This window comes from Cricetulus griseus, chromosome 4, assembly GCF_003668045.3.
Source record: "Cricetulus griseus strain 17A/GY chromosome 4, alternate assembly CriGri-PICRH-1.0, whole genome shotgun sequence".
In the NCBI taxonomy this organism is placed as follows: Eukaryota; Metazoa; Chordata; class Mammalia; order Rodentia; family Cricetidae; genus Cricetulus; species Cricetulus griseus.
In genome coordinates, this window is record NC_048597.1 from 197,110,037 (window position 1) to 197,134,209 (window position 24,173).

At 40.6% G+C, this 24,173-nt stretch overlaps 2 protein-coding genes across 4 annotated transcripts in view; both read left to right on the forward strand.

Annotated features, from left to right (window-relative positions):
• The first annotated feature begins 1,261 nt into the window (after positions 1–1,261).
• Positions 1,262–5,469, forward strand: Ripply2 (ripply transcriptional repressor 2). The gene is given in 4 exon segments (XM_027411391.2): positions 1,262–1,555; positions 1,558–1,653; positions 1,970–2,034; positions 5,313–5,469. Coding segments are annotated over 4 exon segments (612 nt in total).
• A 2,211-nt stretch (positions 5,470–7,680) lies between these two features.
• The window catches only part of LOC100760537 (cytochrome b5 reductase 4), a 50,228-nt gene continuing 33,735 nt past the window's right edge, over positions 7,681–24,173 (forward strand). For all 3 annotated transcript variants that reach the window (XR_003484506.2, XM_027410998.2, XM_027410999.2), the window contains exons 1-4: positions 7,681–7,894; positions 12,047–12,200; positions 17,018–17,118; positions 19,814–19,895. Coding sequence is in view for 2 of the 3 variants with exons in the window: in XM_027410998.2 (XP_027266799.1) it covers positions 7,820–7,894; positions 12,047–12,200; positions 17,018–17,118; positions 19,814–19,895 (412 nt within the window). In the remaining variant the exon portion in view is untranslated. The remainder of the gene's footprint in view (positions 7,895–12,046; positions 12,201–17,017; positions 17,119–19,813; positions 19,896–24,173) is intronic.

The window sequence follows — 24,173 nt, forward strand, 5'->3', positions numbered from 1 at the left end:
GACATCTATCTTCACTGATAGATAGATCTCATTACCTGAAGAAAACCATATCTCATCCTCCTGGCAGTTACATCATTGCAGCCTCTAAGTAATAATTTAACTGATTCTTTTCTTAGGAAGTAACCAAGTCAATGGAAGTGGTACTATAGCTCACATCGAGGTTTTTAATTAGCAGTGCTTGAGGAAATTTGATTCCATTATTTAAAATGCTTTGAAAAGAAGTAGTAACATTTGCACATCGTATTTACTTTGAAACAGAACATTTTTTTTAGTTAGGATTAATGAATTTCTACAGATAAAGGAGGGGTAACTCCCAAGAACTAGCACAGGAAGAGTAAGTAATTTGTCTCATATCCTAACCTTACACTATCCGTTATCATCTACATCTTCCCCGAACTACAAAAGGATTGTCTAACTATCTACTGACAAAGTACCCAGTGATGGCAGAGGTGTAGAGATGATACACTCAAGGCTTGCTGGAGAAGGACAGATGACAGGAGTTTGGAGAAAGTCATGAGGATGTGGGAAGGCACTGAGACTACATGACAACTGACTGCCCCTCTTGGCTGTAACAATCAGGTTTTCACAATTCATCTCTTGTAGCTGAAGAGTTTCCGTCCCCTTCAAATAACAGGCCGATTTTGGTCAGAACTTACTAATACAGTTTTTTTTTTTAAGTACAATTATTATTGATCCATATTTCCACACAGAGACACTTGGTGTGTGTGTGTGTGTGTGTGTGTGTGTGTGTGTGTGTGTGTGTGTGTGTGTGTGTGTGTGTGTGTGTCTTTGTTGTCCCTGAGGGGAAAAATAAAGGCTACTCTTTTTTTCTTCTTACTCCATATCCAGTTTTTAGAACACAGGCTGCTGAGAGCCAGCTGCTTTTGCTGAAGGCCAAAGAGCCCAGCCAGAGTCAGCCAATTACCAGCCCTGGGGCATTTTTGCAGAAATACACAAAACGTGTAGAATCGCTTAATTCCATCCCCTCCTAACCTCTTCACATGGAAATTGGCTGCTCGGGCACATGCTGGTTTTCTCCCAGGCCGTGTGTCGGGGGGTGGGGGTGGGTTTAACACTGGCTCTTGCAGCCCGTTCCCTGGCCATTTGGGATGTGCACGCGTTCACACCAGCGACCGGCCCGCGGCGCCTTCACGCGCTGCCGTTTTGTTTATGCGGAGTGGGGGCAGCCGGGGTGCGAAGGTCTGCGAGCGAGGACTAGATAAAGCCCGGCTGGCTGCGACACTGAAGCTGTGGCGCTGCCATGGACCCTGCGGAGAGCACCGAGCGCGCGCACAGCCCAGCGCGCCCACCCCCGCGCAGCCTCTGCCCGCCGCCGCCTGAGCAGCCTGGGTACCTATCAGCCCGGATCCATCCCCGCACCCTCGTCCCATGCCCGCCGCCCTTGGAGCCAGAGGACCGCCTGCCCCCGGCTCATCCCCACGCACCCTCCACCTCAGCCCTCGCCCTGTGCCCGCTGCCCTTGCCCGTGCCCAGTGTCCGTGCTCCGTTCTAGTTGTGTGCCGTGGCAAGGCTCACGTTCTTTATGCGCGGCTTGTGCGCTTGCCATCCTGCAGGTCCGAGGACTTCTGGAGACCTTGGCTTCGAACCCCTGGCGAGAAAGAGGAGCGAGAGGAGCACCAGGCTGCAGAGGCGGTAAGTGACAGAGTGGTCCGCAGTGGTTCAGGCTGCAGAGCATCCTCACTCCCCACAGGCAGCCTGGGCCTGAGGACTTAAGGCCCAGGGTGACCTGAGCTCCCAATCTGTCCACTGCTTAACTGTGCCTTCCCAGTCCCTGTGGGTTATGAAAGCAGGCTGGGAAATTCTCTCAGTGATGCAGACACTTGCAGCCAAAGAACTGGTTTGAGAAGAGACCCAGGGTCACAGTTTGTACCTGAACCAGAAACACTGGGTGGCATACACCTTCCTGGTTTCTTCAAAGAGTGACTATGATTACTCCTTTCCTTCCTAGTTGCCCAGTGGCCCTGGAGTGACTGAAGCCTCAGGGAAGCTTTCTCAATACAGACACCCTGTCAGGTGAGTCAAAGGCCTTACTGAAGGTCTTCAACTCCAGCCCTATCGAGGACATGGGGACATCATCATGCAGCCTAGTTGGGTAGCGGGCTCTGCATTTTCTCTCTCTTGGAAAATTTGCTGTCAGTTACTCTGAGGATTCTGTTACTTTGTTATTCACAGAATGGGAAAATACAGGATTTATTACAGAACAGGGCTGTCAGTTGGTGCATGGTGAGTAAATGCTAGAAGAACTGGCTACAAGAGAGAAAACAGACTGATTAGGAAAGCTAGCCGGTGGGGCTGGGAATGTATTTCAGTGGCAGTGTGCTTACCTGTCCTGGCAGAGGCTCTGGATGAAACGATAGGAGATATCCTGTGCTGGGAAAGTTGTTTTGAATTTTATTTTATTTTATTATTCTTAAAAGACAGTGTAAAACTGGCTTCACAGCATGCAGAGTGTATGTATTATTTTCTTGCCAACTAAAAGGGGTCAAAAGTGACCCAAGGCTGGTCTAGCTGTTTACTGTTTTTGATTTTTACTGTTTTTTTGTTTGCTTTATTTTATTTTAATTTTTGCCACAGGAAGTCGGCCATTCTATAAGACTCTTTGTAGCTTTTTCCCTTTTATTTGAGATGAAATGTTTATAATTGTGTGGTGTTCTTGGGACTTTTAAAAGAAGACTTGTGTTAGAGAAAGCCTGGACTACAACTGTGTGTTTGTATGTGGTGTATAGTAGTTGATACGTGTTGGTTACCTACATATGCTAAAAGTGACTGAAGGACAGCAAACGACAAATGTTGGAGTATTTACTGTGGCCAGATTTTTTTAAAGTTTTTTTATTTTTATGTGTCTTATTATTTTGCCTGCGTGTATGCATGTGAACCATGTGTATGCCTGGCACCCAGAGAAATCAGAAGAGGAGTAGGATCCCTTGGAACTGGAGTTGCAGATGTTTTAAGTTGCCATGTGGGTACTGGGACCTGAACCCAGGTCCTCTGGAAGAACACTCAGTGTCTTAAACACTAAACCATCCCTTAAGCCTTCTTTTGTTTACTTTTGAAGTGAGTTCAGGGCCCTAAATATGTAATTGTTGAGGGGCTGGGGACAGCTCACAAAGAATGTGCTATAAATTAGTTATGGTTATTATGTTAAGTCTCCAAGAATCAGATAAGGGGACATTTGGGTCAAAAGAAATGACATTGAAAAGGAGGGACAGGATATTCAAACAGCATGGCTCCTACCAGAACTCCAAAGACCAGGGATTTGGCTGTGTGTAGCCTCAATGGTGACAGCCAGGTTGTAAAAGGCCAGAACCTATAGAGCTGTGTCCATAGCCCATGGACTTTACTCTGTAGGAGGTATTGATGGTTATAGATTTTAGCCAGAAAATGGTATAATGAGATAGATGTTTCAGGAAAATCATTAAGGGGCTGGAATAAGGATTAAAGCACCCAAAGTGTAGTTACACGTAAGAAAGGAAGGAGAGCCTTTCTAAGCCACCAGAAATGGAAGTAGGACTTAGTGGAGATGTAGGAACAACTTGGGTGACAAAGCTTGGCTTTATAATGCACTGGGAAGGTAGGTGAAGAACAGCTAAACAGCCAGACTGCCTCCCAAATTTGTGGCTGCTGACTAGGTGAGTGCCATTCTATGACAATGCAGATGTGGGGAATGAGGAAATGAGTCTGAATTTTTGTTTGTCATATTGTGTGTGCTTTGGGATGTCCAAGCAGAGTAATTAGAGAGAGTCTTGTACATGTCAGGAGCCTGCCTGAAAGCCTTCCCTGCAAGCACAGGTGAAAGGCTGGGTGAGGTCATGAAAGGGGGCGGGGTCATGACAGTGGGTGAGGTCATCTTAAAGAAGTGCCATAGGAAGAGGTGATCATTCTTAAAGAAGGCATAGGGGAAGGGAAGCCTCCACCTAGTACATGGAGTAAGGGAGGGCTAGGGTAGTGTTAGAAAAATCAGAACAGGGGAACTCGAAAAAGCATGGCATCCCTGGAAGAACTCTCCATAGAGAAATTCTGACCAGAGCGTGAGGATACCAACTGACCGTTTTTTTTGTTTTTTGTTTTTTGTTTTTGGGAGGATGGTGGGGTTGGCAATTTCAGTTACATACTAGAACATATATTGGTGTATTGTAAGCAACTCTTTTTCTTTGCTGAAGAAATTAATTGTAGTTTTCTTATTTAATTTTCATTAATCTCTGTGTTGACTAATATTGTGCATTTTATGCTTTTTATTCATTGGTCAATTCTTTGAGGATAGGGTTCTTGACTTATTCATTTTTGATTGGTGGGTTATGTTGGAATAAGAGCTTGATACCACATTTATTAGATGCATAAATGCTACTTGGTTAAGCATCTGGATTATAAGCTCTTAATGTGCCATGCTAGAAAATATATGTACACTCTGTTGCCTAGCTTCCCATCTTTTAAAGTTGATCACACTGGACACAATATAATCTTTCCTTGGTTAGACACACTCAATTATATGTAGATGGAATTCTTTGCTCTACACTAAAGTGACTTCACAAGAGTTGTGAAGTTGCCTGTCTATTTCTTTTCTTTGGATGAAAAATAGAAGTGGACCACCAGGCCTGATTAATAGTGGTCAGTTTTTGAAAATTCTGACGTAATGATGCTTACCTGCAAATTAATTGTATAAAACCTACATAATTCTCAATACATTGATATAATGTTCCCAGATTTGGTTGGATGGGAGAGAAGAGGAATTGGGAGTAAAGACTGGTGTTGGAGCAGATTTTCCACTGAGTAAGTGTGGAGGCTTAGACAGGCTTTTGAAACTACAGTTCTTGTGCATTTCTGATCCAGTGTATATCTAGAGTTCTCTGTTGGAGAGTGAGTGATTGCTGCCAGTTCAGGGTCTGAGGTACCGAGCTGCTAGTAAAGTTGGCTGTCACCCACACCCGAGTGTTTGATGTAGTGGTGGAATGTATTTGCCTTCTAAAAAATTAGAAATTTATTCTTCTACATTTTGTAAGAATAAGCATACACATAACTTGAAAAGTAAGAAAGAATTGATCTTCTACTTATAGAGGCTGTGGCCATTTTTGAAATCTAAGCCATGTAAAAGAATCAACCATTTACTTTTACTTTGGCAAGCAGACTCTATGAAAGCTGTAATGATAGTTGTTTTCAACTTTCCATCTCAAAGCTGTCTCTAAGATGTGTAAACAAATTGTTGGCATAGAGATCTTGTGGAAATTGATCATTTTGTGGCTATTAGGATCCTGGATGTGAAAGCATAAGGTTGGTATGTCCTCTGCTTCTTTCAGACTGTTCTGGCCCAAGTCCAAGTGTTATGATTACTTATATCAAGAAGCAGAAACTCTTCTGAAAAATTTCCCAATTCAAGCTACGATTTCATTTTATGAAGATTCTGATAGTGAAGATGAAATTGAGGGATTGCCCTGTGAAAATCAATCTAATTAGTTACTTCTGGTGACAACTGAGCCGTGTAGGATTTGGATTTTGTGTATAAATGTATCATAAGCTTTCTAAAACTAATTTATTTGTACATAAATTGTTAATAAAAATTTTGTAACCACTAGAGTGTTTTGGCTTTTCTTTGTCGATAGACTAGAGTTAAATGTTGGGATTTAAGATAGGCATCTTGTACAAATGTTATGCTTGTGTTATAAATATCTGTGGTTCACAAAGAATGCTTTGGATTCTTTGTTGAATTGCAAGTTTATCATTAGTCGTAATTTTCAAAGAACAATAGCATTTGTTTGTCTGGTTGGTCTTTGAAGACTGGCTCTTGTAATGTCTGCTGTTTGCTATTGACCTCAATTGGATGTTGTAGTTACAGATGATGTAAGCTTGGTAGTTAGTGAAGAAAATTCCATTATGCTGTAAGTCTCATATATTACTATTTGTTTGCTAGCTGATGGTGAAAATGCTTCAAGCAGTTATCAATAATTGAGAAAGGAAAACAATATTATGCCTCTTAATTTTTAAGGACTGCAATTGAGCAGTGAATAGTATGACTCTCACTCTACTCTCCTTTTGTTCTTGATCTGGTGTTCAATATTTACTGTAAATGTTGAGTGATTCCTACAATTAAAACAAAATGTTTAAATTGGAGTGATTTGTATGGAGTCTAAAAAAGTTCAGAACATGAAAGTATTTTTTCTTGTCCTAGGCAAAGCTTAGATTTGGCAGACATGAACTTCAATATTATCAGTTTTCCTTTTGCTCTAGTTTCCCTGCTCACAATATTCTCATATAAACATTTTCTTATGGGATGCAAAATAAGTTCTCTGATTGGTTTTTCTTACACAGCCTTCACATGAGAAAACTACCCTATCATTTAATGAGACAAAATGGGCAATTTTCAGGTTAAGGTGACATACAAACTATCATTATGATGTCCTTTTAGTTTATATATAATCATCGGATTAACAGTTCAACTTCAAGTAAGCATATCTTTTTATTAACTTATAATCTGAGCTACTTGTGAGGATGAGGCAGAAAAACTCAACCTCGATGCTTGCCTGGCAATATCTCAAAAATATTTTCCTGCAATATTCCGGAATAAAAATTGGTAAGGTGGAGACGAGAGGTAATTAGCCAGCTAAGAAATTCAAGCTTCTTGCTTGAATGACTAAACATATCCACAGACTTTCTATTATAATAGTAAAATATATTATCATAACTTAGTCTGCCAGGAACTCTATAGACTACATAATTTAAATAAATAATGGGTCTAGAGTCAGGGAAAAAATAGTACCCAACAGAGAATGGATAGCATTATTCAGAGCTGCTCTTTGAGGAAATGTTCTCTTGCTATTGGATTCTACTCTATGGATTTGTATATTCTCCAAGATACATGCAAAAGAAGGCCCAGGACATCACCAACCCAGACCCCCAACATTAGATGCTTCTCTTGTTAACAAATTAGGATAGTGTAAGGTGTCCTGTCTTTCATTAGATAGCTATTAGTAATCCTATATGTGGTGTAGTTAAGGTATGGCCATTTATTTCTACAGAAACCCAAGCCCATGCAGCTAGGTAAACCTTCCTTTAAGAAACTAAAAGTAACTTACACAAACCATTAAGTGTAAGGATGACACTAAAAACCAAATCACTCCATTTAGGGAGGAGGAGAAATATGTGCGTGTATGGATAGAGTAGGAGGCTGGAAACCTCTTTTAGTTGTTTTCCAGACAGGCAATGTGGAAAGGTGAAGCTTTCTTAACCCACAGCAGAGGCTCCTTGCATTTGGCTTCTTAGCTCATAAAGCTGTGATGTCCTCTTTTTCTAGAACTTACAGGAGAGAAATACTCAGCAATCCGAACGTCTTGATAGTGGTATTTTCTGCCATATTTCAAGCAGTTTGATGGTGGTGTTTATCAAGGGACAGGAGCTGATGATCTGGGTGAACAAGAAAATATCCTCGGACTCGATCAGCACCAGGGCTGAGGAACAGCTTCACCCACTAATCTTTCCGCAGGAAGCTGTCATTTCCCTGTGGTGCTGAAGTTTAGGATCAGAGACTAACTGAGCATGCGCTTTTACCGCAAAACCCATTTCCCCCCCCTCCACACTCCGCCTCCCCCCAGCGCGTGCTCCTTCCCTCTGACTCCGCCCCCACCCCGCGCCTCCCGTGAGCGTGCTACGTCATGGCGCGCCTGACCCTTGGCGACCCCGGAAGTGGGTCGGGGGCTTGGCCTCTGCCCGGCCGCGGAGCCGGAGCAGGCGGTGGTGGCCGCTGGGGTCCCCGGCCAGGCGAGCCTGTCTGGTGGCGGAGCCCGTACGCGGCCCGGGTAGCGGGCCAAGGATGCTGAACGTCCCTTCCCAGGCTTTCCCGGCCCCCGGCTCCCAGCAGCGCGTCGCCTCCCAGGGGCGCAGCAAGGTAAGTGGGGACGCCGTTGTCTACTGACTCAAATGCCCGGTCTGTTGGTGCTGCTGAAGCTGGCCGGTAGGTCAGCCAGGCACCCTGCTTCCGGCGTAGTTGCTTCCCTCCCTCAGGCTGTCCTCTCTACCTTTTGTTCTTTACTGTCAGAGGGTACAAGGCTGAGCAGTAGCGGCCTGAGAGACTTCACTGCAAGGCTGGTGGCTAGATTTACCGCCACCTCTCCTCTATGAATGTGATAGTCAATTGTCCCAGCACTGCCTCCTCTGTGGCTACTCCTGGCTGACTCTGAATTTGATACCATGCTCTTGAATATTTGTTGAACATGGTTACTGTTAGCAGCAGGTGGAATACGGATATATATTTACTAAATTCAGTTAAAAAAAATTGTGCCTTGTGTTCATTGCCAGGCGAACGCTATCTGCTTGTGTTATTTTGGCACTTCCTTATTCAGTAACCACATCTTGGTGTTTTCTTTTGGGACTTCTGCCTTCTTGGGCCACCTGATTTCTGTTTTGAGTTTTACTTTATGTGACTTTGCGACCTTCACTGAACGTTCCTGCTTTTCTCCACTTAGACCTGGAGTTCTGACCTTAGATCAGAAAATGAGTTGAGATTTACATTTGTTTTACAGAAGTGTGTGAACCCAGCTTTAATCATACATGGTAGTGAGATGTTTTATGTGCTCACTGATGGCCTTGTATGTTTTGAGTACTTTTCCTATGTCCATTGAATCTTCATAGCTACCATATGGAGTGGGGGCATTTTACTGTCTCCATTCCGGGTAAAAAGAAATAGGTTAACAAAGGTCTGACATGAGTTGCTATGTGAGCATCTGGTCATCAGCCATCAATCAAGTCATGTATCTCACCCTCCTGCTGCTCTTCTTCACCTAAATGTTTGACTGTGTAGTCAAAAGCTACCCTTTTCACAGTGAGAAAACCAGTTACTGACTTTCTCCATAAAAACTTACGTTTTCAGCAGTCATTTAAAGGAAAACAAAACTTCCAAGCAAAGGCAAGGAGCTACATAGATGTGGTAGCAAAGGTGTAATGGTTTGATTGAGCAATATTCTACATAAGTTGAGGCATTTGAGCATGTGGTCCCCTCCTGGTGATGCCGTTTGGGGATGTTATGGAACCTTCAGGAGGTTTGGCTTTGTTGGAAACAGTGTGTCACTTTGGGCAAGCTTGGGGGTTTATAACCAACCACAGTTCCAGCTTGTTTTCTCTGATTGATTTCTGTGTGCAGGTAACATATGATTAGTCAGCTTCCCGCTCTGGCTTCCAGCTGCCATGCCTTCCTTGCTGTTACAACCGTTCTGAACCATAAGCCAAAATAAACTCTTTCTTCCATAAATTGATTTTAGACACAGCAGCAAAAAGTAACTAATACAGTATGGTCTGGTGAAGATGGGGTCTCTGGTTTCAAGTATCTTAGTCTCACAGGCAGAACAAATAAGTAAACAGACAATTACAATTCATACTTCAGTAGGGTGTTATCACCAAGAAAGGGTTGGATCAGATTGGAGAAACACTGTGAGCCAGTACTTGATACTAATGGAGTAATCTATTCCCATTTGGCCAAAGCATTTGATAAAAAGGAGCTGAGGCTAAAACATAATGCAAACAATGACCAGATTATAAAGGGTGTGACTAACAGTTGAGGGATTTGAAGACATTACTATATGGAGCTACTGTAGAAGGGAGACCCATGATTTGTTTTGCTTTTCCAAAAGATTAACTGCTTTCGGAATTAAAGCCTGGAGAGAGCCCAGGAATTTTCTCTGGGGTAGGAATTATTTTTCTCACTCTTGATTCTTTGATTGGAATTGAGGCACCGGAAGGGTTTCATGAATAATCAGAATGAGAGTGTAGAATGAGATGATAGAATGTACCCCAGAACTACTGACCTATTTATTTTGGAGGTAAATGAATGCGTAAGATAGATAGGACTCTGGAAAGTGAGCTATACAAGCTTCCTCGAGTATGCATGCTTCTGCAGTACCATTCTCCTGGTACTTTGTAATGAGGTAGTTGGACAGATGTAAAGAGTGGCCCCGTTCAATACAGATTATTCCACTAGACTATCTTAACTAATTAAAATACGTGTGTACCTTTGTGTCAGTACACTTTGTGTCATTGAAAGAGAATACCCAAGAGTGGATAATGGATAAAAGACAGATTTGTTTATTATAAGGGGAGGGTAAAAAAGCTCCTATCTGGCCAGGGCCTTTTTGCTTTGTTGGAATGTGGTGGAAGGCATCATAGGGCAATAAAGAATACAAGGGACTGGGTAACTCCAAACCCCGTTTATAATTAACATAAGCCCTCAGAATCTAAACAGCTCCCAATGGGCCCCACCTTGGAAAGTGAGTTTATTATATGTGTTTTTTTGGGAGGGCACATTTGGACCAATCCTTCACCTTAAAACCTTGAAAATTTATTTGTAAAAGAAAACAGAACTCAGAGTATTCTGTACTAAATCCTGTAGGCAGGAGTTGGTAAACATTTTCCAAAAAGGGCTCCACTATAAATACAGTAGTCTCCCCCAGCTAATGCCCCGTGTTTTCTGTCATCCACAGTCAACAGCATGAGTCCTCTTGTCCTGTGTCTAAGGTGCATGTACTGCACATCCCTTAGTCACTCAGTAGCCATCTACTTTATTACCAGATAGGTAGTTGAAAATGTAAGTTCTTGTCTTCAAGTTACCATTCACTCACTCAGTAATGGCCCAAGTTCTGGAAAATCCCCTGTGCCAGAGAAAAGCCATGAAATGCTTCCTATAAGTGGAAATGTGAGAGTTCTTAGTAAAAAAGAAAAGAAATGCTGAGGTCACTAATATCCACAGTATAAACTACTTTCAATGAATTGTGAAGGAAAAAAGAAAATGTATGAATTTTTACAAAATATCCCTAGGATGTTTGGCGCTGTCCTTGGTTTCAGGCAATCTTTGAGGCAGGGTTAGCTAATCTAGGTAGAAGGTCTCTGGAGGGAGCTCTTCCCACAGGAGGAAGCTGTGGTTGGTAGTTTCTACATAACACTATCAACATTCACACTCAAGGCTAGAAGATGGCTTTGCCAGTTCCCCTGTGTCTGAGGCTTTGAGGTCCTCGACATTGCTGCACTGTGCTCATATCAGTGACACATTCACTTACGCCTTCCTCCGCTCCTCATTCTCTCTGCACAGTGCTAGTATCGTCCAGTGCTTGATAAACTTTACCAGTGTGTTTGTAGAAAACATTGTGGTACAGTAATTTCTGATATTCTGTTTATACTGATAACTCAGAAAAGGTTCACTTTAGCCAATCATTGGTGTATCTTCTATCAAATCTCTTGATTGTTAGGGTTGTGAATTTTGGTTCAAATTGGCAACAATAATATAATTAGTAACAGAACTAGGAGCTGGACATTCCAGTTTTTGACTTTAGAGTTAATACTGTGTCTGGTATACCATTCTGAGGAAAGTTTGTGAGAGTATTTCTAAGTCCTATCTCATAGCTTGGTATCCTAAATAATATTTTGTTTAAAATTCTAGGCATCTGAATTTCCTGGACATCTTAAACTAGACAGAAGTGCCTCCTCTCTCCCTGTAATAATGATAAAGTCAATTAAAATTACCTAAAAGTTTAAAAAAGTAAAAGAAAATAAAGGGGGAGCTAAATTTAAAAATAAATAAATAAATTTAAAAAAAGGAAGAAAGAGCCAGATATGGCGTCTTACCTTTGTAATCCCAGTACTCAGGAGGGTTAGTGGCTACAGCTTCATGAACAGGCTGAGCAGTTTCATGGCAGAAACTCCCCTGTTGAAAACAAAGTAAACTTCTAATATAGTAGAACAAATTTGACAACCCCCCCCCACACACATACAAAAGATGAGAGGATTTATAGAATTGTTGGGCTCCAGTTTTATCTTTTCTTTTTCTTTTTTCTTTTTTTCTTTTTTTTTGTTTTGTTTTGTTTTTGTTTTGGAGATGGAATCTTGCAATGTAGTCCAGGATGTCTTCAACCTTGCCATGTTTCCATCATAGCCTCCCAGGGTTTCTTTTAAAAGGAGAATAAAAGGACTGACATAGCCCAAAAACAACTCAAAGGAGGAGGAAAGGGAAGTGGCCCCTTTGAAACTGGATGCAATTTCTGTTTTCCACTCTTAGGTACCTTTAAAACAAGGCAGAAGTCTTATGGATTGGATTCGACTGACCAGAAGTGGAAAGGACTTAACTGGACTGAAAGGCAGGTTAATTGATGTAACTGAAGAAGAGCTTAAGACACACAATAAGAAAGATGACTGTTGGATATGTATAAGAGGTAGGTGGTGGTTACCTAACACTTCAGAAACTTGCTAACTTTCCATTGGTAATATACAGAGCCTGAATCAGGATGTGTTTCAGACTTCAGTAACAAAATGACCTCACTGGACCGTAGATAATGTTATTCTCACTTTGGACTGTATTCTTTCTTATAACCTTTTACATTTTGATGCAGAAGACAGGAAACTTCTGGAATGTAAATCTTTCTGTAGAATCCCTGTGTTGTATTCCATTTGAAAGGAAGCATGTGTTTGCCAAGTAATTTACCACCAAGGCGATGGGGTTATAATGTTCAGTGGCACCCAGCATGTGGGAATAAGTGCCCATCAGAGCCTTGTGATGGAATACTGTAGGAAAAGCGTCTCTGAGAATCTAAAGGAAACAGTGTGTGTGTGTGTTGTATGCATGTGCGCATATTTGTATGTATATATGTGCTTCCTTGTGCACATGTGCACTTGTGAGAACACTGTTCCGTGTGTGTCTGTGGAGACCAGAGGTTGATGAGCTCTGTCTCAAAGCCTCTGGCTTCCACACGCATGCGTACACACCCACACTAATAACTACATACATGACACACATACACAAAGAATCAGTTCATTAGGAAGACCATGTTATGTATGGTTACAATTCTTTAAAGTACATAACAGACATTAGTAGAATTGAGGGGTAGAATTAAAATTTTCATTGAGAGTTAGAAATTTTAATTCGGTCCAGCAATTGTTAAAACTAGACACAGTAATGAAAATGGTAGTGCAGTTTCTTTATTGAACACAAGATGGCGAAGTTGTCACAGTCCTCAGACTTTAAGGCTTAGAGAAACTTCCATCTTTGTAGTTGAAAAATAGTGAATTACACCATGTTTTTTTTTTTAACTTATGAACATATCTTTTCCCAGTGTCTTAGGGCCAACATAATTAACAATGGTAAAAATTTTAAGTAAGTGAAAATGCTGTTCTATAATGGCATATATTTGCTATATACATGTTCAACATTAAAAACATTTATTGAATGGATACAATATAGAACTTCAATATTTATTTGAATGTTAAGACCTAAAATTAGTTTTGAATGTTTATTTTTACTTAGCTGAATGTGTCAGACTTTTTTTGGGTCTTGAAATCCCTCATCTGTTTCCCTCTCACTCCCATCTTCCCATGCCTCCCATCAACCCTCCCCCCATCCCATCCCTCATCCACTCCCCAGGGAGGGTGAGGCCTTCCATGAGGGCTCATCAAAATCTGTCAAGTCATTTGGGGCAGGGCCTAGGCCCTCCCCTGTGTATCTAAGCTAAGAGAGTATCCCTCCTTGGGAAATGGGCTCCTGAAGTCTGTTCATGCACTAGGGATACATCCTGGTCCCATTGCCAGAGGCTTCTAGTTGACACTCATGTTCAGGGGGCCTGGTTTGGTCCCATGTTGGTTCCCCAGCTGACAGACTGGGGTCCATGAGTTCCCACTTGCTCAGGTCAGCTGTTTCTGTGGGTTTTCCCAATATTAAAGAGCTTTTGTTTGCATGATGTCTCTAATGTTCCTATTAATTAAGAAAAGTAATGAATATTTAAAATCAATTTAATAAAGGTAATAAGCCTACTATTTGTTTTATGAAAATAACTTTTCTAAAAGAAAAATACAGAAGTACATCATTTTCTATTTTAGTAAATATCTCTAATGTATAGTTTAGTAGATGACAGCTCATATATATTGGCTGTTACTGTCTCCAGTCTTATATTACATGTCTATGTAGCTTCTAGAAAACCCCACATTTATGAAAGATCAAGAATTTTAAACATAATATTTTAGTTTTATTGGAAAAAAAAATTTCCACCTTGGACCACCAGAAGTGTCTTTCTTGAGCTTCTTCTGCAGTACCTGGACTCTACTATGCGACTCTGTGGAAGAGAAGAAAGAAGAAAATCCAGTTAGTAACATGTGGCCTAAAATATGGTGATACCATTAATTCTATACGGTGAGCCATTGTGATTCACATGCACAGTTACCTAGCCTGAGAAACTGTGGCATCTTCATCTGGGAGATCTATGAATAGACACGGGTGTCACTTGGGTCTAACATGGTGTTGTCTGTAGGTACTGTCACATAGATCTGGGTATGAGATTACAGTGGAGTATGTTGCAGCTCCGAATCTAGCCATCTGAGGTAGTGTGGCCTGATGCAGATTCTGAAGGTTGATAAAGGCTTTCCCTGTCTCTGGGGAGTTGGCGAAAGGACTGAAAACCAAGCTCTCCAAAACTGAGATATTCAAAATTCCATTGAGAAGGGGGAAAAAATGGGATAATTCTTGGTCCATACATGATAGACAGTGATGAGTGGCATATTACCTAGCCACCAAATAAAAAATACTTAGGCTTGCAACAGCATGGATAAACCTTGCAGATATGCTAAGTAGAAGAAGGAAGTCATAAAAAAACCTATGTTTTCTATGATTGCACTTCTATGAAATGCCCAGAATAAGCAAACCTATCCAAACAGAATGTGTGTGTGTGTGTGTGTGTGTGTGTGTGTGTGTGTGTGTGTGTGTGTGTGTCCATGTGGCTTTTACCTCTATTCCATTTTGTGTATCTGACTGTTCTGCATCTGTCTGGCTTCTCCACCCTTCTTGTTCCCCTGCATTCTCTCTGCCCCCAAAGTTCTGCCTAGCTATTGGCCATTTAGCTTTTTATTAAACCAATCACAGTGACGTACATCACACAGTGTAAAGGAATATTCCACAGCACTCATGTTCCTGCCGCCTTGACTTCCCTGTGGTGATAGACTGTCACCTGGATTTGTGAGCCAAATTTAAACTTTGCTTGAGCTGCTTTTGTCAGGGTATCTTACCACAGCAACAGGATAGGAGAGTAAGCTGTCACAAATAACATTTATTGCTATGTAATGGGCAACAACATGTTCAGATCTGCTGCTTTCTCATGTCACAGTCAACACTCAAGGTCCTTCTTTTTGTTTTTCTTTTTTTGATAAGAAATACTGTTTAAAGGAAGATAAGATAGGTTGGGTGGGCATAAGTCTCTGTATCAAAGGAGACTAACTGGTTTCCTTCCTAATTAGCAAATTACAAAGACACTGCCAAGTGTGATTGGCTCTGATATGTCTTAGACCAAAATAGTAAGTCTTCACTGCTCTTGGGGAAGGGTTCTGTAAACATCCCCAGCTTTGTCCCTCTGAAGAGAATGTGATGTTCTCAGACCTACAGAGTGATCCTGGTCTGTCAGAAAGAAGGTAAGAGTATGAGAAGGTTGTCAACATGAAGGTCTGCAAGGCTGTGGAGAACACATGGGGTATGTCAGATGTACTGACAAAGCTATTAAAGCTGCTTGAAAAGCTGGCTGCTGAAACATGTGACATTCACACAGAGGACATTTGTCTCGAGTAATCTGATCAAGACTCAGTTGCCCAAAAAGTTTGAAATTTGTCTAAGAAGTATCCTGTGTCTCAAAAATCCTATTGGGGGTGATTTTGATCCTATTACAACTCATATTTCTGAACTATGGGTTTTGAAGCATTAAGGAGCAGGGAACCATCCTCCTGAATATGATGGACTGCTGGATTGTCTGTGAATTCACTGCCTTTTGTGTTTGCCTCTGTAATTTTGTAGTGAACTCTGAATTGTAAGTTATTTTCTAAAATAGAAAAGTCACAGTAGCGTTTTTGGATTTACAACAGCCTCCTCTTCCCTCCAAGATGAGTATATCAGATGAACGTTTTAGTTTGGGGTTGTTTAAATGTATGGAAGTCTTCCTGAATGAGGAATCAGTTTTAGATATTCAAACAAAACCAGTTCTCATTGCATCTTTGAATTGTTTTTACAGCTGGATTGGTCTGCTATTAGCTTTCTAGGACAGATATAGAATGCTTGCTTCCTTGATGAATCCTCCAACCAGCATTTCCTGCTTTGTTCCCTGTTCATTTGTTTTCAAAGATAAAAATGTAGTTGAATGCTTGTATAGATTAAATAAATATTTGGGGAAGGTCAAAAGATGAAGGTTTGGAAAGCTTTATTCTTTGGGCAACTGCAGAGATGAGACAGGCCACCTTCTATAGAGCAGGCCAAATGCTCATCATGGCTTAGCCTTACTGAAGATCTGACTCATGAAGAAGAGATCCATCTTTCTCATCAGACTTTCACCAGGGCAGTAGACAGCAATGGGATGAAATGTTATTTCTGTGGGATATGTGTATGTACATTAAAAAATTCCATAGTTTCTTTGTGTTGGGAGAAAATTCTGTGTGGTCTTTTGCATTTCTTTATGTTTTATGAGCAGAGACAGTGTTCTGGTCAGTATTTTCATGGATGTTTGAATTCTGAAAAAAACCTGGTTAGTATGACATCTTCTCCTAGAACAGAAACAGATTACTTATGGGTCATCTTAATAATAATCATGTCTCTCTGGAGAAGAGAGCTGGCACTCTCACTGGAAGTTAGGAAGGACCTGAGTTTCCTAAGGACCAGGTTCCTCTCCTGCAGGAAGAGGAGTGTGCAGGTCACTTGGCCCCCTTCACATTACTCTGTAGGAATTGTGGCTCAAGGAGCTGGTGCAAATGTTACTTTTCTAGTGCAGATATTGATATATTGAACTTTTATGTCTTAACCAACAAGACCCCTATTGTTTATAAGAGACCAGGAAACTGGCAGGTTAATTAGCTAGCTTTCAAGAGCAGTGAAATTTCAAGCTTTACAGCTCATAGTACTTTGAGAAAAAAATGAACTCTTAAATGAAATGTTGAGAGAGATTTATTGGACCTTATAGGTTTTATCTCTAGGAAGTTCATTTGGATATTATTTCTCCTTGCTTTGATGCAGGACTTGTTTACAATGTCAGCCCATATATGGAGTACCATCCTGGCGGGGAGGATGAACTGATGAGAGCAGCAGGAGCAGATGGAACGGATCTGTTTAATGAGGTAAGTTTCAACAGGTAGTCAGAGCATGCTATGCATAGATTTAGCAGGGAGACATTTGTAGGAAGAAATCGCTTGTATTCATTTGAGATGGGTGGAATTGAATTTTGAAATGCAGGCAGATGTTCACAGGTTGCAGCTGTTCATGTGATTTTTCAAATCACTGTATTAAAATTCTAGAGATGGTTTCAGGTATGTGGCATGAACTTTGACTCCTCTGCCAGCAAGGCTTGGTCCATCTTGATTTATTTTGATAGTGATGGTAATTGATTTACAAAAACACTATCAATGGGAAAAGGGGACAGCTGCATCTGCCGTTGCAAATTACTTTAGGTTTTTGTGTTTTTTAATTTAACGTTAGTTTTTTAAATAGCATACAGCATTCTTGCTTTTTTCCTTGTAGGGTGTAGTTGTACTTCTGGTCTGTGGTACTACATGGGATCCATACCTCTTGGAGGAAGTCAGATAAAGTCAATTAATAAATAGGAAACTTTCTTTTTCTAAATTAATAGCAGAGGTTCAACATGTATCTCAAAAGATGTTTGCATCAGTACACTTTTTTCCAAATTTATAAAAGAACATTAGTTTCCCCATTATGTAAAAGTTATATGGAATATGTTAATTACCATCAATTTTGTTAATTGTTATTCTGATATCATAGTCATTAGAAGTTTAGTAATTTGCCCTTGTTTCACATTTTATTTTGTATATTAATGATAATGGTGTTATATAATATTAGGTTTTAACCATTTAAGATACCTGAATCAGATTTGGGTATTATATGGTGGTTTTGATCAAACATAATCTGATTTATGTTATTTTTTTAATACTTTTTCTTTATCTCTGAGATTATAGGTAGTTATTTTTTGATCAGGTTGTCAGAAATGTAATTTGTTTTATGTTTAAAAATACTTAGGTGCATCTGTTTGTTCTGGTGCTCATCCTTGGGGTGCAAAGTTGGTTGTGTTAGCCTTCCCTTGGAGAGTCTTCTTGCTCCTTCAAGAGCTGCTCCCTTTGTTGTTTGCTGTTTGTTACTTTCTAACAATGCAAACCAAGTCCATTTGGGAACATTTACCTAACTTGTTTGCTGTAGTAGTCTCCTGGCTCTCCCTGTGTTCTCTGGTGGAATGTACCTCTTCAGAGGAAGATTTATGAACTTAACTCACTGTGAAAATAAAGTTTTGTATTTTACAAGCTTCTGGTGTAGTCTAGAAATGTCTGGTGTCTTTCACTATATAAATTTCCCTACATTACCATGTTAGAGATGTACAAAATATATGTTGGTTCATATCTTTATTGGCTTTATCTGTTTCCAGTTTTAATCCCACTGCTGACCCTTATTTTGTCATTTCCACTAACTGATAGACCAGTTCAATGGCCTGTTGGTATTTCAACTCAGTCTCTGGCGATCACACTGGCTTACCTTCCCGCCATGTTTCCTGTTGCCCATTTCCAGAGAAAGGGACTGAGCTACTGAGTAGTCTTTTCCCATCGCGGCCCAGTGTGTAGTCACTGGCCAGATTCTTTCACTAACCTGCACCCTTTTCTTCCACTGTTGTAGTTCGAGTCCTCAGTGCTGTTTCTGTTCCTGGCACTTCAGTACTGTCCAGGTAGCTTTCCGTTCAGGTCCAGTTTGGGTAACATGACAAATATATTCATCCTATTAAAGATGATTGTCTAAACAGCACCCAACTTTTCAACTCTTTAAGTGGTCATTACTAGCAGTGAAATGAATCTATAGTCATCTGACTGGTCTTTGAGACTCTAAATAGAATAGTGTGTCAGAGTAAATATTCTACTTTGAACATACTTAAGTGCCTACTGTTTTAGAGTCCTGTGACTGACAAACCCTGTACTCTTACCTCCTGGAATCTCTGTCTCCTGTATCTGTTTGCTGAAATTACCCCCCCCCCCAATCTCACACTCCCAAAGGTAGGAATTTACACAATAGTGGATGTACTGTAAGTAATTGCAAATAAGATTTAGTTTCCAATAATAGTAAGTCCATGTCTATTTTATAATATATTTGCTATTTAGTATTATTTCTGGATTCTTAAGAAAGTATTAACAATATTATTTGACCTAATTATTTTAACATTTGAACAATACATTATGACTATTGATAATTATGTTGAATAAATTGATAATTGAATAAATGATTTTCCTTTACTGATGTTTTTGAATGTTGTGTTTTTCTTTACTGATCTTTTTACAATTGAGCATTTAAATTTTTTTTAGGATTTTGCTAATTTAAACAGTGTTATGCTGCTGGCATAGTAATGTACACCTGTAATCTCAACACTCAGGAGGTTGAGGCAGGTGGATGGCTGTGAGTTAGAGGGCAGCTTGGGTTACATAGTGAGTTCCAGACCAGCCTGGGTTAGAATTTTCTGTTTTATCATACTGGAAGATATGACAATAATTTTCATACATTGTGAAGGGTATTTTTAAACACTTTGCAAATGGCAAAAAAGTAAAAAGGACAAGGTACATCTGAGTATTCTTTTGAAATTGTTGGAAGCTTGTGAACAGGTGTGTAGATAACACATTGAGAATACTGTTCTGAACAGTCTCTGTCTGTCGCTGGCTAATTGAATCTGCTTCAGAGCACTGTATGAAGTTTTAGCTTGGCTTGTGGTAAAATAAGAGCATATTATGGAGGTAGAGTCATGTTGCTTGTTGGCCATTCGTCTCCCAGGTTCATCGCTGGGTCAATTATGAATCCATGCTGAAAGAATGCCTGGTTGGCAGGATGGCTGTGAAGCCTGCTGCTCTGAAAGGTAAGTAAAAAAGCAAGTGCTTTTTTAATAAAACTGGATTTCAGTGAATAGAATTAAATAAATCATGGTATTTTCCCCATTTTTACTGGCCTTCTGCTGTAGGTGCTCTAAAGGGTTTATTAAATGCTGGGCCTCCACATGCATGCACACACATACACATGCATGGATACCCATCCCCCATACCCACACATGTAAGAAACACTCTCTCTCTCTCTCTCTCTCTCTCTCTCTCTCTCTCTCTCTCTCTCTCTCTCTCTCTCTCACATGCACGAACACACACATGAATACACGCACACTCCATGAAATGGAGAAAATAAAAATAAGGAATTCTATAGTAACTTTACCTTTAAAATGTGATGTGTTTTTTAGAAAGTTGTAAGGAATAAATATCACAGAAGGAAAAACTGTATTTGCTTCCTTGTTTTCAGTAATCTCATGTTCTGTCATTAAATAACCAGATTAGTGACACTACTGGTTATGAATGTTGGCTGAGTTTTGTTTTTTTTTTTTAAATTATTTTTAGAGTTGGTATCTCCCTGTGTTGTTCCAGGCTAGACTCAAACTCATGATCCTTTTTCTAGGCCTCTGAAAGGTTGGGATTACAGATGTGGCACATGTGTTCTCCCATGCTCAGCTTATAATTTAACTGTCCTGATTGCCCTCAGATGAGTCAAAAATCGAAGATTATAAGAAGTTATATGGTATAGTGTCACCTCTTGTCTTTATCCCCTGCTTATCTTGAGTTTTCCTTGTCACTTCACCTGTGTAGTGCCATTTGTGATTAAGCTTCTTTTAAAGTATAATACTCTAAGTTAGAGCTCTCCTGACAGCTGTTCAGGGTCAGTTCCTGACCTCTTTCAGAAGAGCACGCTCTGAGAGTCTGAATGGAATTGCAGTAGCAGGAATATTTCATATAACTCCTTTCTGTGAAGGCATATAGCCATTTCTTTTTGTCACTCATGACTTTGGCTCTCAAGTTTAGAATGAATTAGTCTGTTCAAGCAGAGTCTTGACTACATAGTTCAGTGAGTTTTGTAATTCAACACCTCATTGCTGGAAGTTTCTCTCAGTAAACTCCTGTGTAGGTCCTGGGGTTTTAGATCTGCATAGGAATATCCATTGTCACATAGGGGTAAGAGACAGGGACTTGGATCTGTAAGAGGCAGGAATTTGGAACTGAGCCCCTGTTTATGGCCTGTACTTGGTAGATCTATGTATTTAATGGAAAAAGTATTTAACAGCAAAGGGAGACGCTGGACTGTCTTGTCTGTCATGGCCTTTTTTTATAAGGTGATGAGGGAGAAAAAATAATTTTCCTCTGAGAATCTGGCCACAGGTCTCACAGCCCAGCAAGGAGGCCAGGGGCTCTTTAACTTGGATTTGTTTCCCACTTAGGTAGTAGCAAGGATTTGTATGAAGACAGGGGAGAAGCAGGTTGTTGATCAGATGGCAAGAAAGAATTTTAGGGTTCTTACTGTAAGCATAGGAGAGCAGTGCTCCTCTTCTGTATTTGCTTCCTTGTTTTACACGTGTAAAAAAAGATTACACGTGTCTTTTTTGTTTGTTTGTTTTTTCTTTTGTTTTTGAGATGGGCTTGCTGTGTAGAGCAGGTGTACCTCAAATGTGCAGCTGTTCTCTAGGCTCTGCCTCCTGAGTACTGGGATCACAGTACACACCACCATTCCTGACTATGCAAGCAAGCTACCTTTATTTTATTTTATTGTAGTGCTGGGGATTGAACCTAGGGCCTCATGTATGCTGGACAAGCATTCTACAAGCAATCTACAATACTTGCACGTTTATTTTTGAGGGGATTTAGTATGTTGTCCATTGGAGATATTGAGCTCATATTAGAAGAGCATTGACTGGTAAAGCTTGCTGCTTCTATGCCTTTTCACTCTTGAAAACCAGCCTCAGACCAGGCTTGGGAGAATGCTGAGGGTTTTTCCTGAAACAACTCGGGTTCTCCATTGCTAGTTATGTACCAGTGTTGCCAGGCCTTTCCTAACCAACTAAATCCCACCTGGGAATTCAAATAGGCCACTTACCAATGTGAAGCAAGTTTGGAATTTAAGCATTACTTAATGAATCTCAGACCAGAAATCTCAGACCAAGAACTACTACTCCCTGCTGATTTCCCAGTGTACTTAGCAAATGCTTCTGTGGTTCTGTAGACTAACAGGAGTTCAGTCCTGAACACTCTTCCAACAAACATGGGCCAGTTGTTATGACACCCAAGGAAATAAAGTCAGAAATAAATGGTAGTTGTTTTATTATTCCTGTCCAGAGCCAAAATAATTGTGCTTTAAATATTTAGGGAAAGGGAATTGAGTGGATACCTTTAAAATGGGTTATTAAAAGCAACCATGCAGAATTGAAAAAGAACCAGGTAATACTAATTTATAAGAAAGAAATAAAAAACGAAGCAGGTGAAGTTAAAGACTCGTCACCTGACGAGCTCAATAGGTTAGACACAACGGAAAACTTCAGTGAACACAAGATTGAAGAGCAGAACCTACACAGAACATGGTGCTGGGAGCTGAGAAGATGGAGTCTGCTAACCCTAAGGCTTGCAATCAGATTCTAGAAGAAGCTGTAGTGAGGAGGAGGAGGACGAGGCAATGCATGAAGGGGATAAGGCCTAGAATGTTTCACAAGTCAATAAAGTCAGATATCTAAAGTTCAGCAAACTCCAAATAAGGTAAATAGCAATAGCAAACATGGGGACTCTGTGTTGGAAGTGTATAAAGCAAAGGTGGTAAGAAGATATGAGGTGTAGCCAGAAGGAGATTCACCAACAAAGCAGTGACTCACACACGGCAGCCAATTTGGTGCTTGCTATTGCAGTTGAATTCCCAAACAACAGAAGAGGATTTTAAAAATAAATAAAATAGCACTTTGTGAGTATTTGGGGGGGGGTAGTTTCAAGACAGGGTGCACTTTGGTAGTATTAAGGAAAACCAACTGTCCACCTAAATTACTCAGTAGAAAAGTTAAAACAGATGTGTAGTAGACCAACAAAATAATCAATCCCCATCCATGAGGGTAGAACCAGGGGGTGAGGAAGTGAGGACTTCAGAGTGTGTCCCAGTCATAGTGGACTAAGTTATAAACCTTAGTTTGGGGGAGGACAAGCATGTTTCTTAGGAAAACAACCTGTGGACTTACAGAAACCAAATAAAAGCCTCCTTTTTCTGTTCCATCTCTATTCCTGATACTGATACTGATTACTGAGCTGAGATTCATAGACAGATTTGGGTCTAAGTCTCATCTCTACTACTTAGACCTGGTTTTGTTAGGTACCAGTGGTAGATTTTAATGTTTTCTTCATTAATAAAATGGAGTATAAGGATAATCACCCTTAGCCAGATGGTGTTGGCACACATCTTTAATCTCAGCACTTAGGAGGCAGAGGCAGGCATATTGCCAAGTTTGAGGCCAGCCTGGTCTACAAATTAAATTCTAGGACAGCCAGGACTACACAGAGAATCCCTGTTTTGAAAAACCTAAACCAAACCAAAACAAACCAAACAAAAAACAACAAATAAAACAAACAAAATAAGCACCCTGGGCTGGGGAAGTGGCTCCATGGATAATTGTGCTTGCCACACAACACATAAGCCTAACAACCCGAGTTCAGATCTCCAGAACCCAAGTAAAAGCTGCACATGGTAGTGCAGCATCTATAATCCCAGAGTGCTCCTACAAGGAGATGGGACACAGGGCCCTGCAGGAGCTAGGCTGACCAGCCTGTACCCAGCTAGCCTGGTTTTACAGCAGGACCAATACTCAAAGGCTGTCCTCAATGGCCACATATCCACAAACACACATACAACAACTTACATAGTTCATATACTTGCACACGTGAAGGAACATTTTAAAGTCATTGTGAGAATTAACTGAAGCAAAATTTGCCAGCCACCTATAATCTAAACTCGCTCTGTGTGTGTATGTGTGTGTGTGTGTGTGTGTGTGTGTGTGTGTGTGTGTGTGTTTTGCAGGTGGTGGTAGCTAGAAATGCCACTGCTATTTCTGTGGCCCTCCTTTGCTTCACTACTTATAACAGTGAGGCCATTTTTTTTATTTTTCAGTGTATTTCTACAATTAGTAGGTATGAACTAGCATGTGGTACTATGTTTCACCATGAAAAGATGGTTTTGTTCCTGTGAAGGAGAGCATTCTTGTTACTGTCAGAACCTGTGAGAGTATGGGAGAGTCAGCCTGTTTGGGTCAGGAATATTTTGTGGATTAGTAGCAGACAGTGATTTGAAACAATGC